The sequence below is a fragment of the Corythoichthys intestinalis genome, chromosome 21, assembly GCF_030265065.1.
Source record: "Corythoichthys intestinalis isolate RoL2023-P3 chromosome 21, ASM3026506v1, whole genome shotgun sequence".
Lineage (NCBI taxonomy): Eukaryota > Metazoa > Chordata > Actinopteri > Syngnathiformes > Syngnathidae > Corythoichthys > Corythoichthys intestinalis.
The window spans coordinates 15820987-15848547 of NC_080415.1; the positions used below are offsets into that span (position 1 = coordinate 15820987).

General features: G+C 40.1%; 1 protein-coding gene across 13 annotated transcripts in view; it reads left to right on the top strand.

Annotated features, from left to right (window-relative positions):
- Positions 1-2108: 2108 nt before the first annotated feature.
- The window catches only part of LOC130909155 (calcium/calmodulin-dependent protein kinase type II subunit gamma), a 67537-nt gene continuing 42084 nt past the window's right edge, over positions 2109-27561 (top strand). For 5 of the 13 annotated variants that reach the window (XM_057825284.1, XM_057825288.1, XM_057825291.1 and 2 more), the window contains exons 1-3: positions 2109-2357; positions 10769-10863; positions 23011-23070. In XM_057825284.1, coding sequence (XP_057681267.1) covers positions 2293-2357; positions 10769-10863; positions 23011-23070 — 220 coding nt within the window. In that variant the 5' untranslated portion in view covers positions 2109-2292. The remainder of the gene's footprint in view (positions 2358-10768; positions 10864-23010; positions 23071-27561) is intronic. The other 8 variants (XM_057825292.1, XM_057825295.1, XM_057825297.1 and 5 more) reach the window with 2 other exon arrangements.

The window sequence follows — 27561 nt, forward strand, 5'->3', positions numbered from 1 at the left end:
CTCCGCCATGTTTGACTGTGGGGACCGTGCTGTTTTAATTGAAAGGCCTCTTTTTTTCCCCCTGTAAACTCTATGTTGACGCTTTTTCCCAAAAAGCTCTACTTTTGTCTTATCTGACCAGAGAACATTCTTCCAAAACGTTTTTGGCTTTTTCAGGTAGGTTTTAGCAAACTCCAGCCTGGCTTTTTTATGTTACTGGGTCAGAAGTGGGGTCTTCCTGTGTATCCTACCATACAGTCCCTTTTTATTCAGACACCGATGGATGGTACGGGTTGACACTGTTGTACCCTCGAAGTGCAGGAAGGGTTGAACTTGTTTGGATGTTAGTCGAGGTTCTTTATCCACCATCTGCACAATCTTTCGTTGAAATCTTTCATCAATTTTTCTTTTCCATCCACATCTAGGGAGGTTAGCCACAGTGCCATGGACTTTACACTTATTGATGACACTGCGGACAGCAGATACAGCAACATTCAGGTCTTTGCAGACAGACTTGTAACCTTGAGACTGCCCATGTTTCCTCACAATTTCTTCTCAAGTCCTCAGATCTTTTGTATTCTTCCTTTTCACCCTGCTCAATGTGGTTCACACAAGGACACAGGACAGAGGTTCAGTCAACTTTAATCCATTTTAACTGGTTGCAAGTATGATTTAGTTATTGCCACCACCTGTTATGTGCCACAGGTAAGTAACCGGCAGTGTTGTTAATAACGGCGTTACAATATAACGGCGTTACTAACGGCGTTGTTTTTTTCAGTAGTGGGTAATCTAATTAATTACTTTTCTCATCTTGGCAACGCCGTTACCGTTACTGAGGACGGAAAGGCATGCATTACTATGCGTTACTATATTGGTCGAAAAGTCAGAGGGAGACGGACTCACCGAGACGACAGGGCAGAGCAGGAGTGGAGGCAAGAAAGTTGTGACGCCGAGCAAACGCGATGCTAGGTAGCTCCAATAATACATGTTGTAGCCGATAGCCTACAAACTACGCCCGCATGTTATGGTAGATATGGTAGACATGGTAGATATCACATGTACTGTATATAGATATAACTAGATGCAAAATGACAGACATGGCACTAAATGCGTTACTAGTCAGCCGCCATCTTAAAGCAGTAGACTTTTTAGGACGGCTCTGTTGTAGAGAACCTTCCTAGCGAACCCAAGTAACTTTATCTAAAATACTTCTAAATCGGCAAAATCTTGACTTGAATCTATCTTTAAATGATGAAACAGTTTTAAAACTTTCATATGTCGGAAGTAGAGAGAAGGGAACTAATGCAATAATGGGAGCAATTTTAACAACTTTTAACAGTTGATTCAGGGTAAAGGGTAAATTAGGGTAAAGAATTGGGCTCGGGCCAATTGTACCAAAAACCTTCACAAAAAACTTCACATAGTGTGGCCAATGTTTTTTTTTTTTTTTTTTTTTTTTGAGGAAAAAAAAAAAAGTAATTATCACCAATTACTTTGCCAAGTAACTGATTACTCTTACATTCATGTAATTGAGTTACTAACGCGATTACATTTTGGGAGAAGTAATTTGTAACTATAATTAATTACTTTTTTTCAGTAAGATTAACAACACTGGTAACTGGTGCTGTTAATTACACAAATTAGAGATGTATCACATGCTTTTTCAAAGGGTGCCAATACTTTTGTCTGGCCCAGTTTTGTGTGAAATGATAATGATTTAATTTTTTCCCCCCATCCTCTTTTGTGTTTTTTTTTTTTTATTGCAAGCAAAATAAATGAAGATACTACTCGCAGAGCATTTGTAATTGCAATCATTTTCTGGGAGAAATTGAGCATTCTCTGACAGAATTGCAGGGGTGCCAATACTTTTGGCCAGCAGTGTATTTGTGGTGTGGTAACATGAGGTGAAACAGTCTATTATCAGCATTTATTACAACATTAAAAATGCTGGGGGGGGGGGTTGTATTTTTTTTTAAAAATAATAATATAATTAAAAACCCGCTCACATGGACCCGAACGTTTTTTTTTTCGAGGGGTGTGTGTGTGTGATTTCTTTCACTACATCTCGCGAGAACTCCTCCGCTCCACTCCACTCACTCGCACGCGCCACATCCGTCACTCCTCCTCTCGCCAGCCCCTCCCTTTCCGCGTGTGCGTGTGCTCGGCTCTGCTCTTCAGACTTGCCTGCCTGTCACTTCGCTTGTGTCGGAAGGCTAGGCTACGCACCTCTCGATCGGACCCCCGTACGGAGAGCCAGCCGCCGTCGTACCCCCCTTCCCCCGAGGCTCGGGCTCGCCCCTCACGGCACCAACCATGGCGACCACCGCTACGTCCACCCGGTTCACTGACGAGTACCAGCTGTACGAGGAGCTTGGGAAGTAAGCGGCGCACACACATACACAAAAAAACGCACCGTGTTTCTTTCTCTTCCAGTTCCCCACCCCCGCAACAACCTCGCCTCACTTTATCGCAAAGCTGCCCGGTCTGCTGGCTAACCTTTTCGAGTTGCTTTGATAAGGACTTTGCACATATCTCACTATCGAGAGCGCTTGCTCTCGCTTATGGAAGCAGCTAAGGGCTAGCCGCTCGAGAGTGCTTGTGTTCGGCCACCAGCCTCGCTGAGCTATCTCGGTGCTCTACTAGCCGTTTAGCCGCACGTCAATTGGGCGTTTTATTTTTTAACTCTCCGAATAATTCCTGAACTTCAACCCAACCACCATTTTGTGCCCTCGCAGAGCCCCCTTCTGCCGCTGACATTCCCCCCCCACCCCACTACACCACCACCCCTGGCCCACGGCGTCTTCTTGACAGCTCCGCACGGGCTCCCTCGTCCGGAGGCTGTACTCGCAAGGCCAACCGCTTCTTCTGTTTTTTTTTTTTTCGCCTCCCACCCCCCACAACCACCCGCCCACCCCCGTTGAGCAGCTGCAGATGATTTGTGCTCCCGTGTTGAGTAACGTTACATAGCCCTGGATCACCTAATGAGGAAGTCATGCGGTCCCGGCCGCTTTTATTAATGTTTGCGCCGTAACGCCCCACGCACCAGCTGCTCACCCCCTGGCTCGGCCCGTGAACGCCTCGTGGTGGCTCACATTTTCATTCCCCAATAACCGCGCGCACGTTACGAGGCAGTGACGTGCTTTTCCTCGGTATTTTGATGACGACATCACAACCGCTGCTGTTTCATCATCAGCCTCCTCCTCATCATCATCATCACCACCCCCAAGCCTACTAAACGCAGCATCAGCCTTGCCTTTAATAAAGATGTCGAATATTGACTCTCCATCAACGCTGACCACTCACTCCTATCTTTTAATTTTTTTCCCCCTTTCTCCCCCCACCCCTAATGCATATTTTCCGCCATCGGTCATTAATGTCAAGTCACTTTACGTGGAGCCTCTTGTCAGCCGTCACCTCTCGTTTGCTGCTAAATAATTGAAAGCGAGAGGAGAGTGCTGGTGGTGGGGAGCTGAGTGCGGCGGCACTGGCGGACGCTCTCATGGAGTGACAGGTCGCCAGGAGCCCCCACCCATTCTAACAGAGTGCTTGCGCAGGAGGTGATGGTCTTCTGGAAAATGATGGCGCAGAAGAGCATTGTGGTAGACTGTGAAATGTACTATCTGGTACCTTGTGTAGAATAAACCGCTGCCTGTGTGATTGTGACAAATGTAATTCCATCTGGAACATTGTAGTTGCGTGTCTGTCGAAGATTAGTCAAAACTATTTGGTTGTGGGGTTGTGTAGTTCATGACCTGACCGGATATTAGGTCATGTTTCCACTGAGAGGTCTGGTTCAGTTCACCGCAGCGGTGCGGAGTGGCTGAATTCTTGCGTCAAGTCGACGAGAGCCCTTTTAGCAGGAGTTGAGTTCAGAATGAGGGTTGAGACGTGTGTTGCAGCTTTACAATTTTTTGGGGCTCCTGATACTGAATCCAACACCTGGCTATGTGGTATTGGCCAATGCCGATACCATGTTTAAAAAATATATATGGCGGAAAACACTCAGGTGATTTGAAGTTCCGCTCTGAGACCCCCAATTTGTCCAAATTTCAAAATTGTCCGATATGCGTGTGTGGTACATCATTTGGAAAGCTTAAAATCTCAATTTTCTGGGGGAAGAAACATTTTGAACAGGAGGGCATTTAAAAAAAAAAATTTAAAAATTAAACAGCAAAACCTTATCCGCAGGTGAGAGCACGCGAGAGCAGAATTACAGACGCCATGACTTTAACGAGATATTATCGCGCATTTACCTTGTTTCAATCCAAAAATTCCATGTAGCATGTATCACTGAGTGTCAAGACACATCTCTGAATGGCCACAGCTGGATTTTTGGGGGATTTTACGGGTGAAACATGGTAATATAACCGGGGTCGCCATGCAGAAATCGCAGACATTAAGTAAGGAGTGGCCAAGATTTTCTTTTTCATATATTTACCCTTTTAAACGTTTTTTTTTTTTTTTTTCAATTTTTCTTTGTGTGGAACGAATATTTATAATCTAACATATCGGAGAAAATGCGACGGTAACAAAGATACAATTGAGCAGTAGTTATGAGGTAGATATCCGTGACTTTTTTACAGACACCATTTTTTTCATTGTGATTTAATTTGTTTAAAAGTTGAGTGAATAATTTTTTAAAGTCGTTTTTTTTTTTTTTTTTAAACGAAATATTAGACATCAATTAATGATTCAAAGCTAAAAATGACATTTTGAATAATAAATATAATTAATTACCTTCTTTTTATGGCTGGGTTGAAACAAAAGCGGTTGCGCGACGTCTGTAATTGGGAGTTTCCAGGGTAAAACGGACAAATTAAAAATAGTTCGGGGGCTTACTGTGCCATGAATCTGCTATTGCAGCGCATAGACATATTGTTCTATCAAACACAACAGCTCTTTTGGCTTAAAATTTAGCAGTTTATTTTAAAGAGGGGTGCAAGAGCAGAAACTGCTTTTTCAGTCTTGTCTGTGTTTTCCGCCATATATATGTTATGTTAATAATAGAAAATTACTGCATACTCACTTGAATATGAAGTACAGTGGTTCCTCGACATACGATCACTTCGACACACGATCTTTTCGACATCCGACTTAAAATTTGACTCGCCATTTCTTTCTACGTCCGACAACATGCTCAAAATACGACGATTTATGACAGTGCCGCAATTTCTTCGTTTACCCGCAAGACGGATGAACGGCAGATTTTCTTGAGAGAGAAATCAACATGGGTTTCAAGAATGTTAGTTCAGGTGGTGAAATAATTGAAAAAGGTGACACTTACCATTGAAATGAAGATGGAAATTATAGAGAAATATGAGCGTGGTTTGCGCGTCCGTGAACTGGCTCAACAATACGGCCATAGAATGTCTACGATCTCAACAGTCCTTCCGCGACCTCCATTCGTCAGTCTTTATAAGTTGGGGTGACAATTATTATTATTGTAACATCGCCAAAGAAACCGCCAGCTTCGTCAGGTTTTTAATCATTTATTTCAGAACTTGTGCAACACAACACGCCTACTGTCCGCCGCAGCTGACGCCAACAACAGAACATGATAAGTGAAAGTAAAAACCTCTCTCTCTGTCAGGTCAGCCACGTGTTTTTTTTTTACATTATTACAGGTATTATTATAATTGTTACTTTTATTACATTATCATTCCGATTTTTATAATTTATTTGTTTTTCTCTGTGTACTTGCTATATGCAATAGTACTAATAGTATTTATTAAGGATTGAGTGCAGGTTTTTGGGCTGTGGAACGAATTAGTCGAATTATAATGTATTCTTATGGGAAAAACCTGCTTGACATACGGCCATTTCGACTTACAAACAAGGTCCTGGAACGAATTAACTTCATATGTAGAGGTACCATTGTAATCGCTATCATTGCTTGATCAGACACTGTTTAACTCATTGTCACTGACGCCACTTGACGTTTAATCCATTTAAAGTGGTAGGGTTAGCTTTGAATGAACAAACGTTAATTTGCTGCCGCCCTCCATTTTCAAATGGATTGCATGTCTACGAGTGATACTCATTTACATTTACAGCAGAAGGATGATTGGACACCTCATGATAGGACGTCCATTATCTTTGGAAGGGCGACAAGCACTCCTTTTATAATGGTGGGTTCGGATTGCTGCTGGCCATTTTTGGTATAGTGACCAGCATTTGGCATGTAGATCTTGAAAAGTACATATTATGCAGCCTCGGCCCATTATTGCGTAGTACCTACTCATACCGATGATGTAATTTAATGCTGTATCTGTACCATTACTAATATCGGGATCAGTGCAACACTAGTTGAGACTCCACCATGGTGGCAGATGATGAAGGGCAGTGACCAAGAGTCTTCCTTTGGCCATGATAAATTACCTTGGTAAATTTGTCCTTGTGTTCTAGGTAATTTATGTGTATTTTCTGAAAGTGACAGATGCCATACTTCATTGGTTTAAAAAATTCTTCCTGTAGGGTTTTTTAGAACAAAAAAATCCAGACAACACAAATACACTGAACTTGTCTCTTGAGTTGGATGTAGTGCTATTTGTTGATTGGTTCCTGGACCTTTAAAAATACTACCTAAAAAGTTACCTCATTGTTGAGGTTTCCATGTCTCCAACAAGTATAAGTTTTTACCCCAGAATAAAACTTGAACAATGTTGCTTGTTGTGGGTGGTAGTTGGCTTACGTTGAGGATGGGGTTCTGACTTTGACCCTAGCAACTACAAGCAGGAGTCATTATTTTCTTGTTGTTGAAGAATATCTAGTCTTTGGTATCCTTACTTCAAGATACTACATAATACCTTCTTGGTTTTTTCTTGACCCTGCTGTAAGCCTAAATTTAGACAAGGTCTTGATAGGTTCTTGGTATAATTGTAATTACTGGAACTGAAGATACCCTCCTTACACTTCTCGAAAAGGTACCTCGTATCTGAGCATGGATCACATTTTGGCCCTGATTTAGTATTACATACAGCTCAAGAATATTTAAGCATAGTTTGTCAAAGAAGAGTCAACAAGCACCTCTAACAGGAAAATTGTTTAGTAGGTGAAGAATTGTAAACCATCATCTTTATGGCATCCTTCCACCAAGGTACCTTGGTTTTGGTACCTATAAAGCAGAGCTACATGCCTTACAATCGCCCAAAAAATTCTTTTAGCCCAGGTAAATTATTTGGGGTCTACATCTGGACATGAGTTCCAATGATCCAAAGACGTTGATCCCTTGTTGTGATTCCTGGTACTCAATGTACCTCACTCAGTGGACTTCCATTGTTCCCAATATATTTCAGCAGAGCAAGATTTAAGATTTTAGTTGGGATTTTCATACAGCCTTCTTGGAATTCCTATCTCCTGTTAAATTCCTGGTACTCAATGTCCTACTCCAAAGGTTTCCAGACTCATTGAGAAAGTCCAGCTTCCTCTAACAGGGTCTTATTTTGGCCCCGTTTATTACCCCAAAACAAAACTTAGACAATAGGCCAGGCATGGGATGCTGTTAAACTCTGGTTTCAAATTTTACAGGTGAATGCGTGGGTGAAGTCTTTAAAGTATGTGTCAGGAGCACTCGGAGCCTTCTTCCACATGTTCAAACTTGAACATGCAGAAACTTTTCTCGTGAAAGTGAGGATTATTTCTCAAAATCTTTGTTCTGAAGTGAAGTTCTTGCAGTACAAATGCACTGTAAAATGCCTGACTCGTGCTATTTTGAGGCATTATATCAAGTCTCAATTAGGAGTAGGAACCTCTTAGCACCTCACGATACGATTTGCGATACAAAGCTCACGATAACGATGATCTCACGATATGGCGATACAACAAATATTGATACAATGTATCACAAAAGTGAGTACACCCCTCGCATTTCTGCAGATATTTAAGAACCGTAATTTTCGCACTATAAGGCTCACCTGTCTATAAGACGCAACCCACCAAATTTGGCCCGAAAATGATATTTGTTCATAGATAAGCCGCTCTGGACTATAAGCTGCAGCGGTTCTCACTGTATTATGGGATATTTACACCAAAAGATATCAACCGGTAACACGTTATTTGACAGCAGCATCATACGACTGTCATAAAACCAAATGAACCACCATGAAGCTCTGAACCAATTGGCTGCAAAGCGTCATTGCTTCAAGAAGCTTCATTTGGCCATCCCTGCTCCCTTGGGGGAAACAGTCAGCCTCTGCTGCCGACACTGTCTTTGTCCAACATGCCTCCTAGTATGCATTGCAGCGCTACAGATGTAAATAATCAAAATTCATGTTCTGTGCCGATTATTTCTTCAGTGACTGTTCCAGTTGTTTCATTAATTGCTAGTTATGGTACTTTGTAACACTTTGTTGGACTGTGGTGCCATAAGACTGTCATTAGACAATGACAATTATGACATGGCACTATCATGAGCATTAATGAATGCTTATAACAGATGTCATTTAGTGTTATCAGGCAAATTATCTCACTTTTGAATGTATGTAAAAGAGCCGGACATAAATGGAGTTAGTGACATAATTTTCCGGATGACACTTAATGACATCTGCCATAAGCATTCAGTAATGCCCATGATAGTGTCATGTCATAATTATGATAGTCTTATGACGGTGCTGTCAAATAGTGTTACCTATTAATCGAAATAAATAAACAAATAAGCCGCACTGGACTATAAGCCGCAGGAGTCAAAATAAAGGAAAAAAGTAGCAGCTTATAGTCCGAAAATTACAGTATATCTTTTCATGGGACAACACTGACAAAATGACACTTTGACACTATGAAAAGTCTGAATGAAAAGTCAATGAATAGTCTGTGTGCAGCTTATACACAAGAAAGCCCGCAAACAGTTTGCTGAAGACATGTCAACAAAGCACATGGATTACTGGAGCCATGTCCTATGGTCTGATGAGACGGGCGGGCTTTCTTGTGTACAGTCTTCAGAAGAGGCCTCCTCCTGGGGTGACAGCCATGCACACCAATTTGATGTAGAGTGGGGCGTATGGTCTGAGCACTAACAGGCTGACCCCCCCATCTCAATCTCTGCAGTAATGCTGACAGCACTCCTGTAACGAGTCACATGACATTTTGATGAGAAAATGACAAGCAGTACTCAATTTGGACATTTAGCGATGTACATGGTTTCTATGGGGGTGTGCTCACTTTTGTTGCCAGGGGTTTAGATATTAATGGCTATATTTTGAGTTATTTTGAGGGGAAAATAAATTAACTGTATTATATAAGCTGCACACAGATTATTTTTCATTGCGTCAAAGTGTCATTTTGTCAGTGTTGTCCCATGAAAAGATATACTTAAATATCTGCAGAAATGCGAGCGGTGTACTCACTTTTGTGATACACTGTAGTGTACATTGGTCAGGAAATCATTCTTCAAAACAACTAATACACAGAAAAACAGGCTCTCTTCATCCTTCTGCTGTAAGTTTATCACTAGTAGACTTCTAATCCATTTGAACTGGGGGGTGGCAGTGAATGAACCCCTCCCACTTCAAACTGGACCCTCCCACTTCTATGGTCGTCAGTGGCAGCCAATGCCAGGCAACGAGGTAATTTTGGGCAATTTCAGGTCGTGACCTGTTGACTTTCAGTCACTTTGTGTTGATTCTGTGGCACTTCATGTTGATTTTGGGTTACAGAACAGGGAGTGACCCTGGAATCTCCAAAAAAAATCTCCAAATAACAGTGACTCAAACTCAACAAGGGAACCACCTGTAAATGCCCCAAAAATCGGAATGAATGACTGTGAATGCTCTTTCGTTCGCCCTTCCCAGTCTTAATGGATTGGGCGTCGAGCGCCGTCAATGGCAGCCACAGAGTTAACTGAGACACTATTATGGTGTAAGATTTCAGTAGCAATTTGTTGGTTCTTTTTTTGTCTTCTCATGATTGGCACCTTTTCAAAACGATATCTCGATTCTTGGCATGAGCGTCTCGATCACCGTTTGGGATGCAGAATATCACTACATATCACCATTTCGATATTTTGTCACACCCCTAGTGGCATTACCATCACCTGATGAGTGGAGCTTGATGCAAAGCCCTCTATTGATTGGTTCCTGGACCTCTCAAAAGTACTACTACTACTACTTTTAACAGGTTCTTTTGGCCGCCACAGTATATACTAACCTAGACAATAGTCCCAATACTTAATGGTCCACCCAATGTTCCTAGTCACTGCAATGACATTTCCAATTCCAAACAACTTTTTGACACTTGAAAGCTGCATTTCATCCTCCAATTTATATATATATATTTTTTTTTAATGAGTCCATAGACTTCATAATAAGTGATTTGTTTGAGGGTTCAAGCTAATTATTATATCTTTCGTACCATGCATGTATTTTGAAACGTTGTGAAAAAAATCAGCGGGAGAAATTAACCGCTACAGCATTGGCATCATAATTCGCTATATTTATGTAAAATAAATGCTATCTGCCCTTTTTTTGCTTTTAACCATGAATCGAGACTGTTTTACGTCCATATCTATAAAGAATTCAGGGATTTAAGCATTTATTCACAAGAATTTTCAACGTAAAAAACTCTTTGTTTGTGTTTACACTTGGTCAGCAGTTACTGGAGCTAGCCCCCCTATTAATCGGCCCCGTGTCCCAACAATATATTATGAAGTCTATGATGAGTCTTTGTATTTCAGTTAGGTTTGCATTTGATTCAAAACATTCTTGGACCTTTTAATTTCAGTTTCTGGGGTTCTGGAGTTTTCTCTATGTCTATGGAAATGAGCTTTAAAGTGCTGACTTTGGTCTCATATTTGTAGGGGAGCTTTTTCAGTGGTGCGCCGATGTGTCAAGAAATCTTCCGGGCAGGAATACGCCGCCAAGATCATCAACACCAAGAAGCTTTCTGCACGAGGTATGCTAACAGACACACACAAAAAAAAATCGACCCACCTTGAACTTTTAACAATAACTAAACAACAATTGTTAATTGGGATACTTGGAATTCAAGGTGCATTTTATGTCCGACAAATCTGCATTGCAAAGTCCTTGGATTTGGACTCCTTTTAAATGTTTTTTTTTTTTTTTTTTTACTGTGTTGTTCAACATTCGGCATTTTGACTGCACTGCATTTCACACAAGCCGTTTTGATTAGGCTTATTTGCCTTATTATCAACACATTGTTACTAAACAGACATAAGCTCTTGCATTTAATGCCATTAAAGTGGTGCCAGTGTACCTAAAGACGTGTCCGGTGAGTGCCGCATGTATAAGCCCAGCACGTTTTTTTTTTTTTGTTTTGTCTCTTCCATGCTGCGGCCAAAATTCCAATGGCTGAGGCGATATCCAATTCAATCATAAAGCCTTGTGATCAGCTTTCCTGTTTTTTTTTTTTTTTTTTTCCAGGCCATATTAAATGTCTCCGTGTCTCCGGAAATTCTCTGTGCCGTCAATTGATCCAAATTTTCAAGAGGGGTGGGGTGAGTTTGGTGGGGGGGCAGCAGCGACAGTGCCGTTAGGCTTGCAGGGATGAAATAAAAACCGCAGCGGTAGCAGCGGAGGGGCAGGATGTGAATCAATGTAATTGTTGCCGTGGCGTCTTCGCGTAACACTGCAGCTCTCGGGGCCTGAATTTTATATGCCGCCGCATCGCCGCGCAGCTCCACGCCCACGTGCCCGCACACACACACATGCGCACACACGCTTGCTGTTGCTGCCATGTTGTAAGTGTGACGCGAACTTGTGTGGAACCTCCCCTGGCTTCACAAATCTAATTGCCTTCCTTTTTTCAACACCACCACCACCCAATTAGGCTCCTCGCTGACATTAACACACATACACTCGTCTCCCTTTGTTCTCGTCAAGTCCGTCTTTTAGCAGTCTTCCTCGTGGCCTCTCTCTTGTCTTGTCGTAAAAGGGGGATTGAGGCTAATCCACTTATGCTAAATGTATCTCGTCAAGCTCTAAGACCCCACAGATTCCATAGGCGCCTCCCCATTTGCCCTGTTGTCGTCTGATGGCATTTGTCTGCATGTGTGTTTATATGTGCTTGTGTATGTGTGCGTGAAGTAACACTAATATAGCATGCATCTGCGAATGCGTCGCGACTGTTATTGTTCCATTACCGCTATCCAGCATCAGCCATCTTGGTATACAGTTGGGTGATATGGTTGTATAATAAAAGCAAAATCGAAGTGCATACCTCGGGTCAAGTTTCCAATAAAAACATAACATAAATTGGGACAACAACAGCAGTGATCCCCTATGTAATGAAGAGATGATTATAATTTCTATAGGACCGACTCTTGACTCCAAAAACTGAATATGCAAAGCTTTTGTCCCAATTGTTATGTATTGAAATGCCATTAATCTGTTCTAACCAAACAACACAAAACTTTGAAATATTATTGTGTAAATCATTCACTGCTAGCCTGAAAGTTTTCATTGTCAACATAGTGTGTTCAATGATTATCTATAGATTGATTCTACCCTATGGAAAAATATTCGCCCTTCTTTCAATGAAAAAAAGATTTATTCTACCTTTTTCAGATCTTTATTAATCAGCAGTAGAACATAAGTACAGCAGCTTTTCAAAACACACGAGAAAATTAGTTTTTGTGGTTTATGGTCCATACTATATATAGCATTTCATGCATTATTATTCGTATTGGCTCCTTCTAGTGTGCTAAATATAGACGAGTTTCCTGAGCGAAATATGGGCGGCGCCATCTTGGACAATGTCTGCCTCGAACTTCCGTTTTTGAAAAAACCTCATGAGTTGCGGTTGAAGTTAGCAGTGTGTTGACGAACTTACAACTGCGAAATCAAGCCAGAGGAACCGACGGAATCTCTTAAAAATGGATTCAGCACGATGTAGATGAGACGTAGATGAGATTGGATGATTGTTCTTATCACTTCCTTGATCATTTGTGGACAAAATTATAGCAACCTGTCAGGCTGTGTTGATGTGAGGTATAGATTGATACGCCGGCCACCTGAGTGACCAAAATGATGTTCATTCATTCATTCATTTTCCATGCCGCTTTTCCTCACGAAATTACAAATTATATTCCATTTGTCGAATGCAGAAGGGCAAACACGGATTTTGTTCTTTTGAGGAAATACTGCAAGTTGTATACATATAAAAAAAATTGTATGTCTTTTTTTTTTTTTTTTTAAATTGCAGGTATTGATCGCAGTAAAACATTTGGACAACATGATTCCATTTCTTGTTTTATTCAAAACGATTGGTGCATGTGCGCAAAAGGTTAATAAATCAAAATTTATCAAATTATTGGAAAAATAGCATGCGAGAATGTCATATCAGACAGCAGTGCTCCGTTTGCCAGTCTTATAAGTTAAGGTGACAATTATTATTGTAACATCGGCAAGGAAGTCGCCAGCTTCATCAGGTTTTTAATCATTTATTTCAGAACTTCAGAACACAACACGGCTACTGTACGCCGCAGCCAACGCCAACAACATGAAAAGTGAAAGTCTTTCGTACCTCTCACTCGCTCGTCAGTCTTTTCAGGAACAGCATGCAAAACACAAACACCACATTAGAACCCAATTCATTAGATTATTAGGTTTATATTATCATCATCCCAATATGTGTTTATAATTTATTTGTTTGCTATGTGTAATTAGTACAGTGGTATGAAAAGTAAACCTTTTGGAATTTCTTACATTTCTGCATAAAATCACCATCAAATGTGAGCTGAGCTTTGTCAAAATCACACACATGAAAAAAGTGTCTGCTTTAACCAAAACCACCCAAACATTTATGTTTTCATATTTTAGTGAGGATAGCATGCAAACATTGACAGAAGGGGGCAAAAATGAGTAAGTGAACCCTCTGCCTAAGGAGACTTAAAAAGCAATTGAAACCAATTTTTACCATACAATTGAAGTCAGGTGTGTGCCCAATCACTGATGAGCAGTTTGAAGCTGGCCTGCCCACTATAAAACACACCTCGTAACAAGAAATGTCTTGATGAGAAACATTGTCTGATATGCATCGTGGCTCTGTCAAAAAAGCTGTCTGAAGACCTGCAATCAAGGATTGTTGATTTGTATAAAGCTGGGAAAGGGTACAAAACCCATCTCTAAAAGTCTGGATGTTCAGCAATCGACAGTCAGAGAAGTTGTATACAAATGGAGAGAGTTTGGCACTGTTGCTTCTCTCCTAAGGAGTGGCCGTCCACCAAAGATGACGGCAAGAGTTCAGCCCAGAATACCCAGAGAGGTAAAAAAGAACCCTAGTGTGTCTGCTAAAGACTTACAGAAATCACTGGCACGGTCCAATATCTCACACATCAACTATATGTAAAACTATGGCCAAGAATGGCGTTCATGTGAGGACTCCACGGAGGAAGCCACTGCTGTCTAAAAAACATTGTTGCTTGGTTAATGTTCACACAAAGGCACTTGGACACTCCACAAGTTTTGGCAAAATATTTTGTGGATTGATGAAACCAAAATTGAATTGTTTGGGAGTAACGCACAACGTCATGTGTGGAGGAAAAATGGAGCAGCTCACGAGCATCAAGACCTCATCCCCACTGTGAGGCATGGTGGAGGGAGCATCATGATATGGGGCTGTTTTGCTGCCTCAGGGCCAGGAGAACTTGCAATCATTAACGGAAGAATGAATTCAAAGGTTTATCAGGATGTTTTGCAGGAAAACCTGAGGCAGTCTCTTTGACAGTAGAAGCTAAAAAGAGGAAGGATGCTGCAACAAGACAATGACACAGAAGTAAATCAATTTAAGAATGATTTCAGAAGAATATACACGTTCTGGGGTCGCCAAGTCATAGTCCAAACTTGAAACCTTATTGAGATGCTGTCGCATAACCTAAAGACAGCGGTTTATACCAGACACCCCAGGAATCTGACTGAACTACAGCAGTTTTGTAGAGAATAATGGGCCAAGATTAGTCCTGAACGATGTGCCAGACTGACCTGCAGCTACAGGGCGTCAGATTCAATTTATTGCTGCCAAAAAGGGGGACACAAAATATTAAATGTGATGGTTCACGTACTTGTTTTTCCGCCTTCTGTCATTGTTTGCATTCTATCCTCATTAAAATATGAAAACCTATAAATGTTTGGGTGGTTTTAGTTAAAGCAGACACTGTTTTTTCATCTGTGTGATTTTGACAAAGATCAGATCACATTTTATGGTAATTTTATGCAGAATTGTGAGAAATTCCAAAAGGTTCAGATACTTTTTCATACCACTGTATTTGTAATTGAACCTTCAGTATTTATGAAAGATTTAGCGTACATTTTTGGGCTGTGGAATAAATTATAATGTTTTATGAAACAATCCCGTTCGACATATGACCATTTCGACTTCTAACCCAGGTCCTGGAACGAATTAAATTTGTATGTAGAGGTATTACTGTACTTTAAAACAGACTTATTTAACAAAAGTCAGTTAAATGGCTGATATTTAAACACAAATTTTTAGCCAAACCAGAGAATTTCGTCTCATGAATTCTCTTTGCATTCTCGTTTGAATTCTCTATACATAAGCTGTGAAACATCATAGACGAGCTAATGGTTAAGAATAAAGTTGTTGTTTCGGTAATGCTACTTGTTATTTTCTGTCTTAAACAAGGTCCGAAATGATTTACTTTGAACATGTTGGCTTGCCAGCGCATTCCCATCCAGCAGTATATATCATGTACACATCATCTATCATGTGAATTAAATGGATACTGTATTAACATCTATCCATCAACTGTTGGAATACCAGCACTGGCAAGAGGCTAGTTAACTACAATACTTAGCGGCAAGCTGGTACAAAAGCTATCAAAAGTCAAACGCTCTTGTCTTTAGAATTCGCCACCCAAAGTGGAGAGTGAAAGACAGCGACCACACACATTGCTATGACAAGACTAAGTGTTTGTTTCGACCTAAGCATTTATGTACAGTGCGGTAATGTATTTTTAAAGGCTCAAGAAATGTTTAAAGATGTTAGTACGGTAAGTTTATGAAATGCTATTAAAGTGTTAAGGGGTAGTAGTTTGTGAAATCGTTGAGGTCTCCTTTACTGTACTATTCTGAAGGTGCAAGTTACACCATGAGTGGGTTATTTTGGGCTTCTGACTTGTCACGCACAAAAAAAAAGTGATTGCACTCATGTATTTTTCTTGGCAGGAGAATAAATTCCCAAGTCACTTTTGGGAAGAATAGTTGCTAGAGGGCTCGGCGCAGTCTCTAACTTGATGGTTCCTTTGTAAACTAATTCCCGCTTAATTTGCAGACTGGTTTGACCAAGCAGTACAAGTTAACTTTGACATGCTCTGAACTATGAGAGCCAATGGGTGGATAAAAATAAGTTTAACATATGAAGTGGAGTATATATTATTAGAGGTGTGCATCGGCACTGCCCTCACGATTCGATTCGATTACGATTCGGAGGGCCACGATTCGATTCGATTCGATTAAGAGGGCCACGATTCGATTCGGTTCGATTCGGCAATGCATCACGATGCATTAAAGCCTGGGATGCATTAAAATGCTAAACAAAGCATATTTTTCGTGAATCATGAGGCAACACAAGCGGTCAGACATTAAACACCTTTTTATAGGCTCTTGTGTCATTCCTGGTTGTAGTCAAATGAAAATAGTAATATATATAAAAATAATAAAAAAACATCACAGCATTTAATTAGTGCTTTGAATGAGACCAGGGCTTTCTTTCTTTTTCTTTCTTTTTTTTTTTTTACACACACTAGCAGCCTTTCATTTTTTAAACACCGCATAAGTTTGGTCAAGTTTCCCACCAACCTCATAGAAGCCAAAATGTCTCCATATGCCTGCTTTCAATGTCTTTGGTGCGTCAATAATCTTTCGCGCTTCCTCTTTCTCCGCTTTAGCCATTGTTATTATGTCTTATCTCTGCTTTGAGTGCCACTGCGCAATTGCGCATGTCTGTGACGTTACTCCCGTGAGGAAGCCAATTTTAGTTCCTCATCCCCCCTGCATTGCTTGTACAATAGCTCCCTCTACAGGTAAACATGAGAATAATAATACAAATGGTGAAACCAAATCCATTGCATCACTGGAAGATTTTTGAACGGACTTATATATTTTAATATGTGCTGAATCGATTCGGCTTGTTGCCCGCATCGAATCGCATCGTCCATGGCCCGCATCGGGATGCATCGCCGCATCGATTATTGTTGACACCAGTATATATTATTGTTGTTGGTTGCTGAATTTGTCTGCGAACGCTAAGGCTAGTTTCAGTTAAGATTAAGATGCCAGCGGTTTGATCCATAAACGTACCACCGTATTTTCCACACTATAAGGCGCAGCTAAAAGCCTTCAATTTCAATCACTCGTTCATTCGTTGCCACGCCTCCCGCTTCAAACAGATTGGATGTCTATGGCCGTCAGTGGCAGGCAATGAGTTCATTTTGGGGCATTTCACGTTATTTACTGTTGATTTTCTTTCAGTTCCTGTTGGTTTTGGGGCATTTACAGGTCACTTCCTGTTGATTTTGGGTTACAGAAAATGAAATGACTCGAGAATGTCCCCAAATGACCAGGAAGTGACACAAAATCAGCAGGAAGTCACCTGTAAATGCCCTAAATTCAGCAGGAAGTGACCTGTAAATGCCCACAAGACGCAAGAGATTTCAGTTCCATTGACAGCGTGAGGTGTCCAATCCAGTCAAAATGAATTGGATGTCTAGCACCGTCAATAGCGGCCAGTGAGCTAACGTAGACGCTATTCTAATGGAAGATTTTGGTAGCAACCTGTTGGTTCCTTTTTTTATTTTATTTTTTTTAATCAGTGACACCTTTTTCAAACAATATTTTGATTCTTGGTGGGAGAATATCTAATCTTTTGAGCTACAAAGTATCATGATATATCACCTTTTTGATATATTTTCACACCCCTACCTTATATATGGATCAATATTGGTTAGTCATGGCATGGCATTCCCTTTAGCGCTGCTCTATCTAATGGAGGCATAACACAACCACTACTTCTACTACTACAGCACCTTATAATGCAGTGCACCCTAAAACTGTTTTAATATAGGCCATTGATTGCTTTTTATATTCATTAAATATCTTTGCTCTCATTCAATAGTGCTAGTGTGCCTAATATTTTGTCTAGAGAAAATGGCTGAGAAAGGTAGATCATTGGCTCGTCCCAGTGGGACAACATCAAGGAGAAGCAGGATAAAGTCTAGAGAAACGCACTTACACATAGCAGTGCAGTGTGTGCCACTGCAGTGACATGCACCTACACTCACTATGGCAAACACATCATGTACTAGTAGTGACTCTCAAGCAGGCGCTGGATGAGGATTTGACAAGGAAGTTTTTTTTTTTTTTTCTTAGCCTGATGGGGTGAGTGTGACCTCACGCGTGGCCTGGTGGGTAAGTCTCGCAAAGCTCTGGTAAACACTGCAGTAATCTGAGGCGAGGCGAGAGGGAGGGGGACGGGTGGGAGGGGGGCAATGAAGCAAATGGAAAGGACGGAAACAAGAAAGGAAGTGCTGTTAGGGACTCGAGTTTTCTCTCACTACTTTTCTGTGAGAGCTTCCTGACTGAAGGCATTCAGGAGGTAACTTTAAGACTGGGAGGGGCATCACTTGCATGTTTCATGCACCTTTTAAATCCAGCCATCCGTTATTGGTTATGCTCATCCTCATGAGGGTCACAGATAAAATCCCAAATATAAACGATTAGGCGTTGCAAAAATTGAGTTATGCTGTATGCTTCCATGTTAGTTCTGGGTTTGTTGAACAAGTCCACGTGTCAAGGATCATTGAGGATATTTCATTTGCTAATCTTGTTGTGATATATTCTGTATGTAAACTTTGTGACTGGAAAAACAAAATGTTTAGGAGAAGAGTTAATACTAAGTAAGATATAATGTATATATATTAGGGCTGTCAAACAATTAAAATTTTTAATCGAGTTAATTACAGCTTAAAAATTAATTCATCGTAATTAATTGCAATTCAAATAGTCTATAAAATATGCCATATTTTTCCTGTAAGTTATTGTTGGAATGGAAAGATAAGACACAAGACGGATATATTCATTCAACATATGGTACATAAGTACTGTATTAGTTTATTATAACAATAAATCAACAAGATGGCATTAACATTATTAACATTCTCTTAAAGTGATCCATGGATAGAAAGACTTGTAGTTCTTAAAAGATAAATGTTAGTACAAGTTATAGAAATTTTATATTAAAACCCCTCTTTATGTTTTCATTTTATTAAAATTTGTAAAATTTTCAATCAAAAAATAAACTAGTAGCTCGCCATTGTTGATGTCAATAATTACACCATGCTCACTCATGGTACTAACCCATAAAATTAGTTGGACCCAAGCGCCAGCAGAGGACGCTAAACACAAAAAAAACAAGTAACAAGCGGACATTACACTGTACTGTCGTTTTAATCTGAGCGGGGCATGTGCGTTAATTGTGTCAATTATTTTAACGTGATTAATTTTTAAAAATTGATAACCGCCGTTAATGCGATATTTTTGACAGCCCTTATACAGCGTGTGTATATATATATATATATATATATATATATATATATATATACTTATGAAATAGTAATATTAAGTTTATCCGTAATAGCAAGAATCAAGTAACTGTAGAATAAAAAATTTTTGAAAAAGTGAGAATTATGATAAACCTGCATTATGTGGAAATTGGTAATACTAAATACAATTTTTTTTTTTTTTTTTTTTTAATTTCAATTTGACTATTTCAAAGTCAGCCCTATGGTCAGCCATAACTATAACACACTTAAACCATGAAAAAAATACTGTAATGCGTTATTTTCTAAGAATAAAGGCATGATTTTACTAAATTGAAATTATTCTATGAGTATACATAATGTAGGGAAGAATTGTTTTCAGAAATAAATAAATATGCAGTGGAGCATTTTATAATACCGGTAATAATAATAAAGTTATCTTTTTTCATTTTATATTATTTTTATTTACAACAATGTATTGATATTTCAGGAAACGCGTAGTAAGTCTAGAAAAAAGTACAAAATAATTTGTTAAATTATAGATTTACAATATGTGAGGGAATAAGTCATTTTATATATTTGTGTGTTACATACGATTTCTACTAAAATAAAGTTTAAAAAAACAAAACAAAACAAAAACCCTTTGTAATATTTTTTCATTTATTTTTGTGTGTGTAATTTCACTTTCTCAATTGCATGCATGACCGAAAATTTAATCCTGCTCAATCTTTTGGTCATAAAGGGTGTTATCCTACACAAAGTGTAATACTGCTGAGAAATAGCTCTACAAATTATGGTCACCATTTCACGTATTATTAGTTTACTCCCGGTTCCCACTCTAACAAAATTTTAGCCCAAAAGTAGCTCATCGGGCCCCTCAGATTGTCTGTGATGTAAGATGGCCGTGGGGCCCGCCCCCCTGGCAACGCAGATGGCCAATTAGAGAGCAGCAGGAAGTGCGAGTGTAATTACCCTCCATCCCTCACTTTGCCCCTCTTCTTACGCACACAAACGAAAACGCACGCACACATCAACAAATGGGGGAGATTGAATGAATTAGTGAGTGCTGCAGTGACACTGCACCATGCGGGGCAGACGCACACACATAGGGTTGCTTGTGATCCTCTTTGAGCAAATGGACGCCGCATGTAATCCTCCCACCTTCTCGCTCTGTCTCGGCGGCCTGCGTCAGCAACGTAATTAGGCGGCGCTTCAGGTCTCTCCCTCCATCTCTGGAAATCTACACCTTGCGGGGAGAAAGACAAAAAAAAGAGATAGAGCTCCAAAATAGCAGACTGCAGCTTTAAAAGCTCTCCGACGTAGCAACAGGTTGGATGAAGCGAAACAAAGAAGCCACATGACAGCTGTAGTGTGTGTAGACTTGGAGGAAGGAAGGCTTTTGTTTTTTTGTTTGTTTGTTTTCCATCATAACACACTTTTATTGTGCCCGTTTGAATATGCTGTTTCCGTAGCCGGTCCAGGTGATCAGCAGCGGCATGCCAAAATTTCAGTGGTGAAGTAATGAAGGCAAATATTTGCGTGCGGTGGCCTTGGGTCGCATTTAGCTGCAGCGTACAACATGCACACGCCTACACTGACTCATACCAGATCCGGTTACCCCTGGCCACCTCTGACCCGTAGCTACAGTACATGGTTTAGTGGTATCATCTCAAGCCGTCACGGACAGGGCAGTTAAAAAAAAATCTCGCAGAGTACAGTGTGACAGTCCTCTATAGATTAAAAATGTTTACACTCGCCAATATAATAGTTAAATTGGTATTTTTATGTCTTTATCATTTCAAATTCGTGGTCTACCGCATGATTTCATTTCAAAGAATTGTAGTAGACGCGTGTAAACCTTTGTGCATGTTGCTGGAAAAATACTAGTTACTAATGTCCTGTTAGCCCTCTAATTGCTTTTCTGACTAAGTGATGCACAAATGTTCTCAATTTTCTACTCATGGACTACTTAATATCTATTTTTCAGCTGAACTTTCAGATGTGACAAGCTGAGGTTTAGCCCATAAACTTTTTACTCAAAAGCTGTGCTGATATTGAGTCAATTACTGTGGTTTATGAACTTGAATTTCACGGACAACTTATTCAACATCTACCCTTTGACAAAACGTACATAACAAATGCATGCTCGGTAGTGGCACCACTGCTAAAAGGTATCTGGACCTTTTCCTGTATCATCCGTTTCCCCACACTGAAATCAGCAGGGATTGACTGAACCGTACTCTTGTTCATACATAAAGTACAGGATTCCATAAAATCCATAAGTCTGTGTGTGCGCGCCTCCCATTTCTGAAAGTGCAAACGCAGCAATAATCCTCACCGGAATGTGACACTGGTGCAGCAAACACCCTCATTAATTTCCACTTAGCGTTAAATTACCTTCAATAAGAAAACGCATGCAAACCTCTGCTTCAGTGCACCTTTTCCCAGGTTAATGTGGCTCCTCAGCTGCATAATTGCATTATTAATTAGTCACAATATTTGCCATTGTACACGTGAAACATATCAGAAGTAATATGTCACGTGGAATATTGTACCCCGAATGAACTTTTTTGGCGGATAAGAATAACAAATTGCAAGCTGATATTTATAGGGGATCTGAACATACTATGTTTTTTAGCATTTTCGTGAAAGAATTTACAGAATTACCGCATTTTTCGGACTACAAGTGACAGTTTTTTTTCCATAGTTTGGCTGGGGGTGCGACTTACTCTGGAGCGACTTATGTGTGCAATTATTATCGCATTATTATATCATTTCACAAGTTATTTTGGTGTTTTGGAGTGACACTTATGGTTTGGTAAACTTTTTAGTATGTTCTTTATGCTATAGTTATCTGAATAACTCTTAATAGCTATGTTACGTTAACATACCGGCCACGTTCGCATTTCGTTGTTCATGCATCATGTAACATTATCATGCTGTACACTTATTCAGCATGATGTTCTCTATTGTATTTTTATTTTAAATTGCCTTTCAAGATGACGTATCTGCTCTATGTGTTGGATTTTATCAAGTAAATTTCCCCCAAGAATACGACTTATACTCCGGTGCGGTGGTTTTTTTCCCCCCTCTTCATTGCGCATTTTTGGGCTGGTGCGACTTGTACTCAGGTGCGACTTATAGTCCGAAAAACACGGTACACAGATTCATACTAGAGCTGAATGATACTGGAAGAAACCGACATTGCTTCTTTTTGGGGGTTTGCGATGTATTGTAATATTAAAACTAAAACTGTTTAGGAAAACTGGTTGACTCACCATGACCATATTGTATCCATATAATGTCGTTTAATCCAGGGTAAGGGTTCATCTGTGAATGAAAATAAATAAATCGTCGTATTTTGAGCGTGTCAAATGACGGGTCAAATTTTACATCGTATGTCGAAAGGATCGTATGTTGAGGTACCACTGTTATTCCTTTTGGATAAGCTCTCCCTTACTATGTGTCTGTTACTAATTCTGTCAACTAAAACCTTAACTAATTAGAATCTCATCTCTCCTCAGACCACCAGAAACTGGAACGTGAGGCTCGCATCTGCCGGCTGCTTAAACACCCCAACATTGGTGAGTTTGACCCACTGGGGATTGACGCCGTGTCGATGATTAGCACGCAGAATAGAAGACTCGCCTCTAATGGAGATGTTAAAAGGGCAAGGAAAGAGGAAATGACAAAATCAATGACACCTTTCTCGCCATAGTTGCTCACTTCCTCATGTCCCACTTCTTTTGTCCTCCTTTGCTGTTTATCACCCTCGCTCTATGGATTTTCACTCTTTCTCTTGGTTTTGACACATTTTGGCACGGGCTCTGTTGAAAGTTTGGACAAAAGAGGGCACAAGAAAGGGACAGATGGAGAGACGCAAGCGAGGAGAAGGAGACAGATGGAGGAAGGAGCGAGAAGATGGAGGAGTAGAAGGAATGAGCAGTCGCTCTGGTTTCTCGCCGCAGGGCCAGCCATCCTACTTGGCCATATTACACAAGTGATATTGTGTTTTTTTTCTTTTTTTTTTAACATAATGTAACGATAAGCCTTGACGTGCTGACACGAAGCATCTACTGTGACTCGGGTTGGCTGTCTGATGGCTGCATGTCACTTTATCACTGTGTAGAGTTCACACCAGTTGAGGTCCGAACAGTCATAGACCCTGATCTGGCAATTTGTCTGCAATGGGAATTAGCATGACATTGTAGCTAAGCACTGAGTGAAAGTGTAAATTGAAATATTTTAAACCATTTTTCATGTGGGATCTGTACGAGGTCTTGTTTGCTCCTTTAACAATTTAACATAATTAGATGAACCATCAAACTGCAAAGCTCAACTAGTCAATATGTAGGGTTGGGCATCGTTTGAATTTGAACGGTTTGGATTCCACATTTCGATTCCGGTTCTTTTAATAGGTAGGGTCAAAAAATTGCATAGTTTTTAATTTCGTCTCAATTATTATTATATATATATATATATATTTTTTAATTATATGAACTTTCAATTAACTATGATTTTTTCACAGGACTGTTTTTAACTTGTATATACAGTAAATAACGGTATAAGTCTTTGAACTTGAATATGATGACGTGTCTTTCCACATTAGTGCACTTTCACAAAGATGTTTATTTTTCAAAAGCTCACGGACAAAACATTTACACATATTCTTTTGCCTGTTTTAGAGTGTCTTATGCTACAGGCATTTCGACATGTTTTTGAACTCCCACTAATGGGCTTACACGGTACAGAATATCAAACAAACAAAAACAACTCGTAAAACCCAGTCCAGATTAGCAGCCGGTACAGTATAAAATCAGAAAGTTTTTGTTGAGGAAAATGATCATATCTGCCTTATTAGGCAGTAAGTGTGAGCATTCTGGACAGATAGTGTCTCCTGCAGTGAAGAACACACGTTCACTGGGTGTAGATGAAGCTTAAACGCATAAATATGAGAAAGCAAGAAAAAGTCGTAAATATTACGTAGGGGTAAGGTAGCTGTGACTAGCTACGCACTTTCCATATGTGTATCTTAGCTGGCAGCTATGACGAAGCATTAGTATAAATTATTTTATTGATAATAATTTGATGTAGAAGAGACAAAATAATGATTTTCTTATTTGTAAAACCAATTTTTGATTTTAATGGAGCGGCAAAGCACTTCGTCATGTATGTAGCTTCTTATATAGGTACATTAGCCCGATGTAATAATACAACTTATTCTCGTACTATTCCATCCATCATCCATATATGTGAGAATAATTATAATGCTGCAGCACTTCAAGCTCTCCGGGTGATTTCCCATGTAGAGTTGTACACATGAACCCAAATATTTGCGGCTGAGAAGTAATTACTGCACTGTACGGCTACCTTGAAGTATGAATGCTACCTGTGTGTCTTTGAAAATAAGGCCCTACAGGGATGGGAGAAGTTGCTAAATGTTGAGATCTGATCGAGTTGGCAACACTTGCTTCTCTGTGTTTGCAGCCATATTGGTGTAAGCCGCATGAGCAGTGTCTTTGAAACATCGAAACCGCAAAATAAAAAAAGATTAAATGGTTTAAGATGTTATCATGACAGCCTACAATGGTCTAGCCTTTTTGTGATGAATTCACTTGGACCAACAAATGTCAAATTCCTCAAAATGTTCCCCTCTCTCTCTATGGCATCTTCTTGTTTGATGGCCGAAGGGGTTTTACACATACAAGCAAGTATTTCTCTTATCCAAGATAAGTTTTTCCTCAGCATTTTCAGTGGATTTCAGGTGCTCCTGATGTTCTGGTTCGTTCATACTTGGTCATGAGCCCTCTTCCTGACTCTTTTACACACTGTGCAGGCGTCCCTTTAAGGGAAAATTGCCCAGTTTTATCATGCATCATCAGGATGCAGCCTCCCATCAACTTGACAGTGTGTCAAGAGTTGGAACGAAATGGTGGTCGGTTGGCCACTTAACCGCCAGCTGTGCTGTCATATTAAAGAAGTACTCAATAGCTAACGGCCATTTTTGAGAAAGCAAAAAAACTGTGTAAAAGCCACTTTTTATTTTAGTAGTGCACCCATGAGGAACAATGGAATATTAAATCCATCCATTTTCTACCCTACAGCACTTGTTGAGTCCCCAAACGTATCCCGCGAGAGCCAAGTGTAAACATGCAACCTCCACACAACAAAGCTTGAAATTTGAACCCACAACTTTAAACCTGTGCGGCATACATTGCAACGATGTTACATCGCCGCCAAAGGAGGCAGTATACAGTAAACCAAAGCCCCTTTCACACATACATGAACACCGGTTAATTCCCTGGATTTAAAAGGGTAGCCCTTATGTGTGAAATAGACATGTGCCGATTACCGGTTTCAAGGTATACCGAGGTATAAAAACGTCAAGGTTTCAAAACTGCAGAAAAAAATTCTGTCATACCATAAGGTATTAGCTATTTTTTATGTCAAAAATGCATGGAGAAATCCCTCGCTTACAGCTGCAAGGCTCAACCCTCCAACACCGGTTATTGCTCGGTGTCAGTGAGTCAACTGTGCTACACGATGGCTGGAGGAGGGAAAACTCCTGAGTCCTAGTATAACGTCCGGGACTTACCCGGGACACGACATGTGTGAAAGCAGCTGTTGAATTCCTATGTCACAGCGCAAAAACTGCTTACATAAATACTGTGGCGGGCTGGTCGTCATTTCCTATTTCTTTGCAGTCGGACGAAAAGACATACAAACATTGCAATTATCAACATGGGAAACTGGAAATGGCTAAATTAAACTTGAAACATAACGATATTAATTAATTAATTGCTAATGGACCATAGAGCCGAGGATCAGACAGTCAATTGTCCATCTTTGAAAATATATACAGTGGTACCTCTACATACGATCACTTCGACACACGATCTTTTCGACATCCGACGTAAAATTTGAGCCGCCATTTGTTTCTACATCCGACGAGTTGCTCGAAATACGACGACATGACAGCGCTGCAAACGAACGCACGGTGGATTTTCTTGTGTGAGAAATCAACAGTTTTCAAAAAAAGTTGATACAGTTGGAGAAACAAGGAAAAAAAATGATGCTTACCTTTGAAATGAAGATGCAAGTTATAGAAAAATATGAGCTTGGGGTGCGCGTCCCTGAACTGGCTCAACAATACAGCTCCATGGTCCTCTTCCGACCACCGTTCGCCACTATTTATAAGTTAAGGTGACAATTATTATTGTGGTAACATTGCCAAGGAAATCGCCAGCTTCGTCACGTTTTTATCATCTATTTAAGAACTTATCCAACACAAAACGCCCATTGTCTTAAGCAGTTGACTGCTCTCAAGAAAACGAAAGTATTATCTCTACCGCACCGACCTATCTCACTGAGACGTCAGCTTCGCGGTGCGTTCAGGGACAGTAAAAAGTGTCCGCCATATTAGAATCCGATTCGTTACATTATTTACAGGAATAATTATTAATTATTCTTATTATTATTATATTATTCTGAATTATTTATTTATAACTTATTTGTTTTTCTATGTTTAATTGCCATTTGTAACAGTGCCAGCAGTATTTATTAAGAATTTAGTGTATGTTTTTAGGCTTTGGAACGAATTAATGGAATTATAATGTATTCCTATGGGAAAATCCTGCTCGACATACGACCATTTCGACTTACAAACAAGGTCCTGGAACGAATTAAATTCGTATGTAGAGGTACCACTGTAGTTTATTTTGTTGCTGATGTTGTCCAAAAAAGACGCAACGTCCGGGTTATAAAATAGTGCCAGCTGCTCTCCCCGCACGGAGAGCGTCGAGTCGCCAACACAGGACAACTCTGAAAGTGTCCAACCCGGGTAATTCTGGGGACATTCCCAAGTCTGAAAGCCATGACACGCGTAAAACCTGCGTCACCTTACACGTCAATTTACCGGGAGTGTGAAAAAGGCTCAAGTGTAATAACTCAAAATACACTGACAAAATACCGTAACTTCCCGAATATAAGGCACACCCGTGTATAATGCGCACCCCAAATTTACTTGTAAAATCTAGGGGAAATTATTGTACCCGTTTATAACGCGCACCCTAATT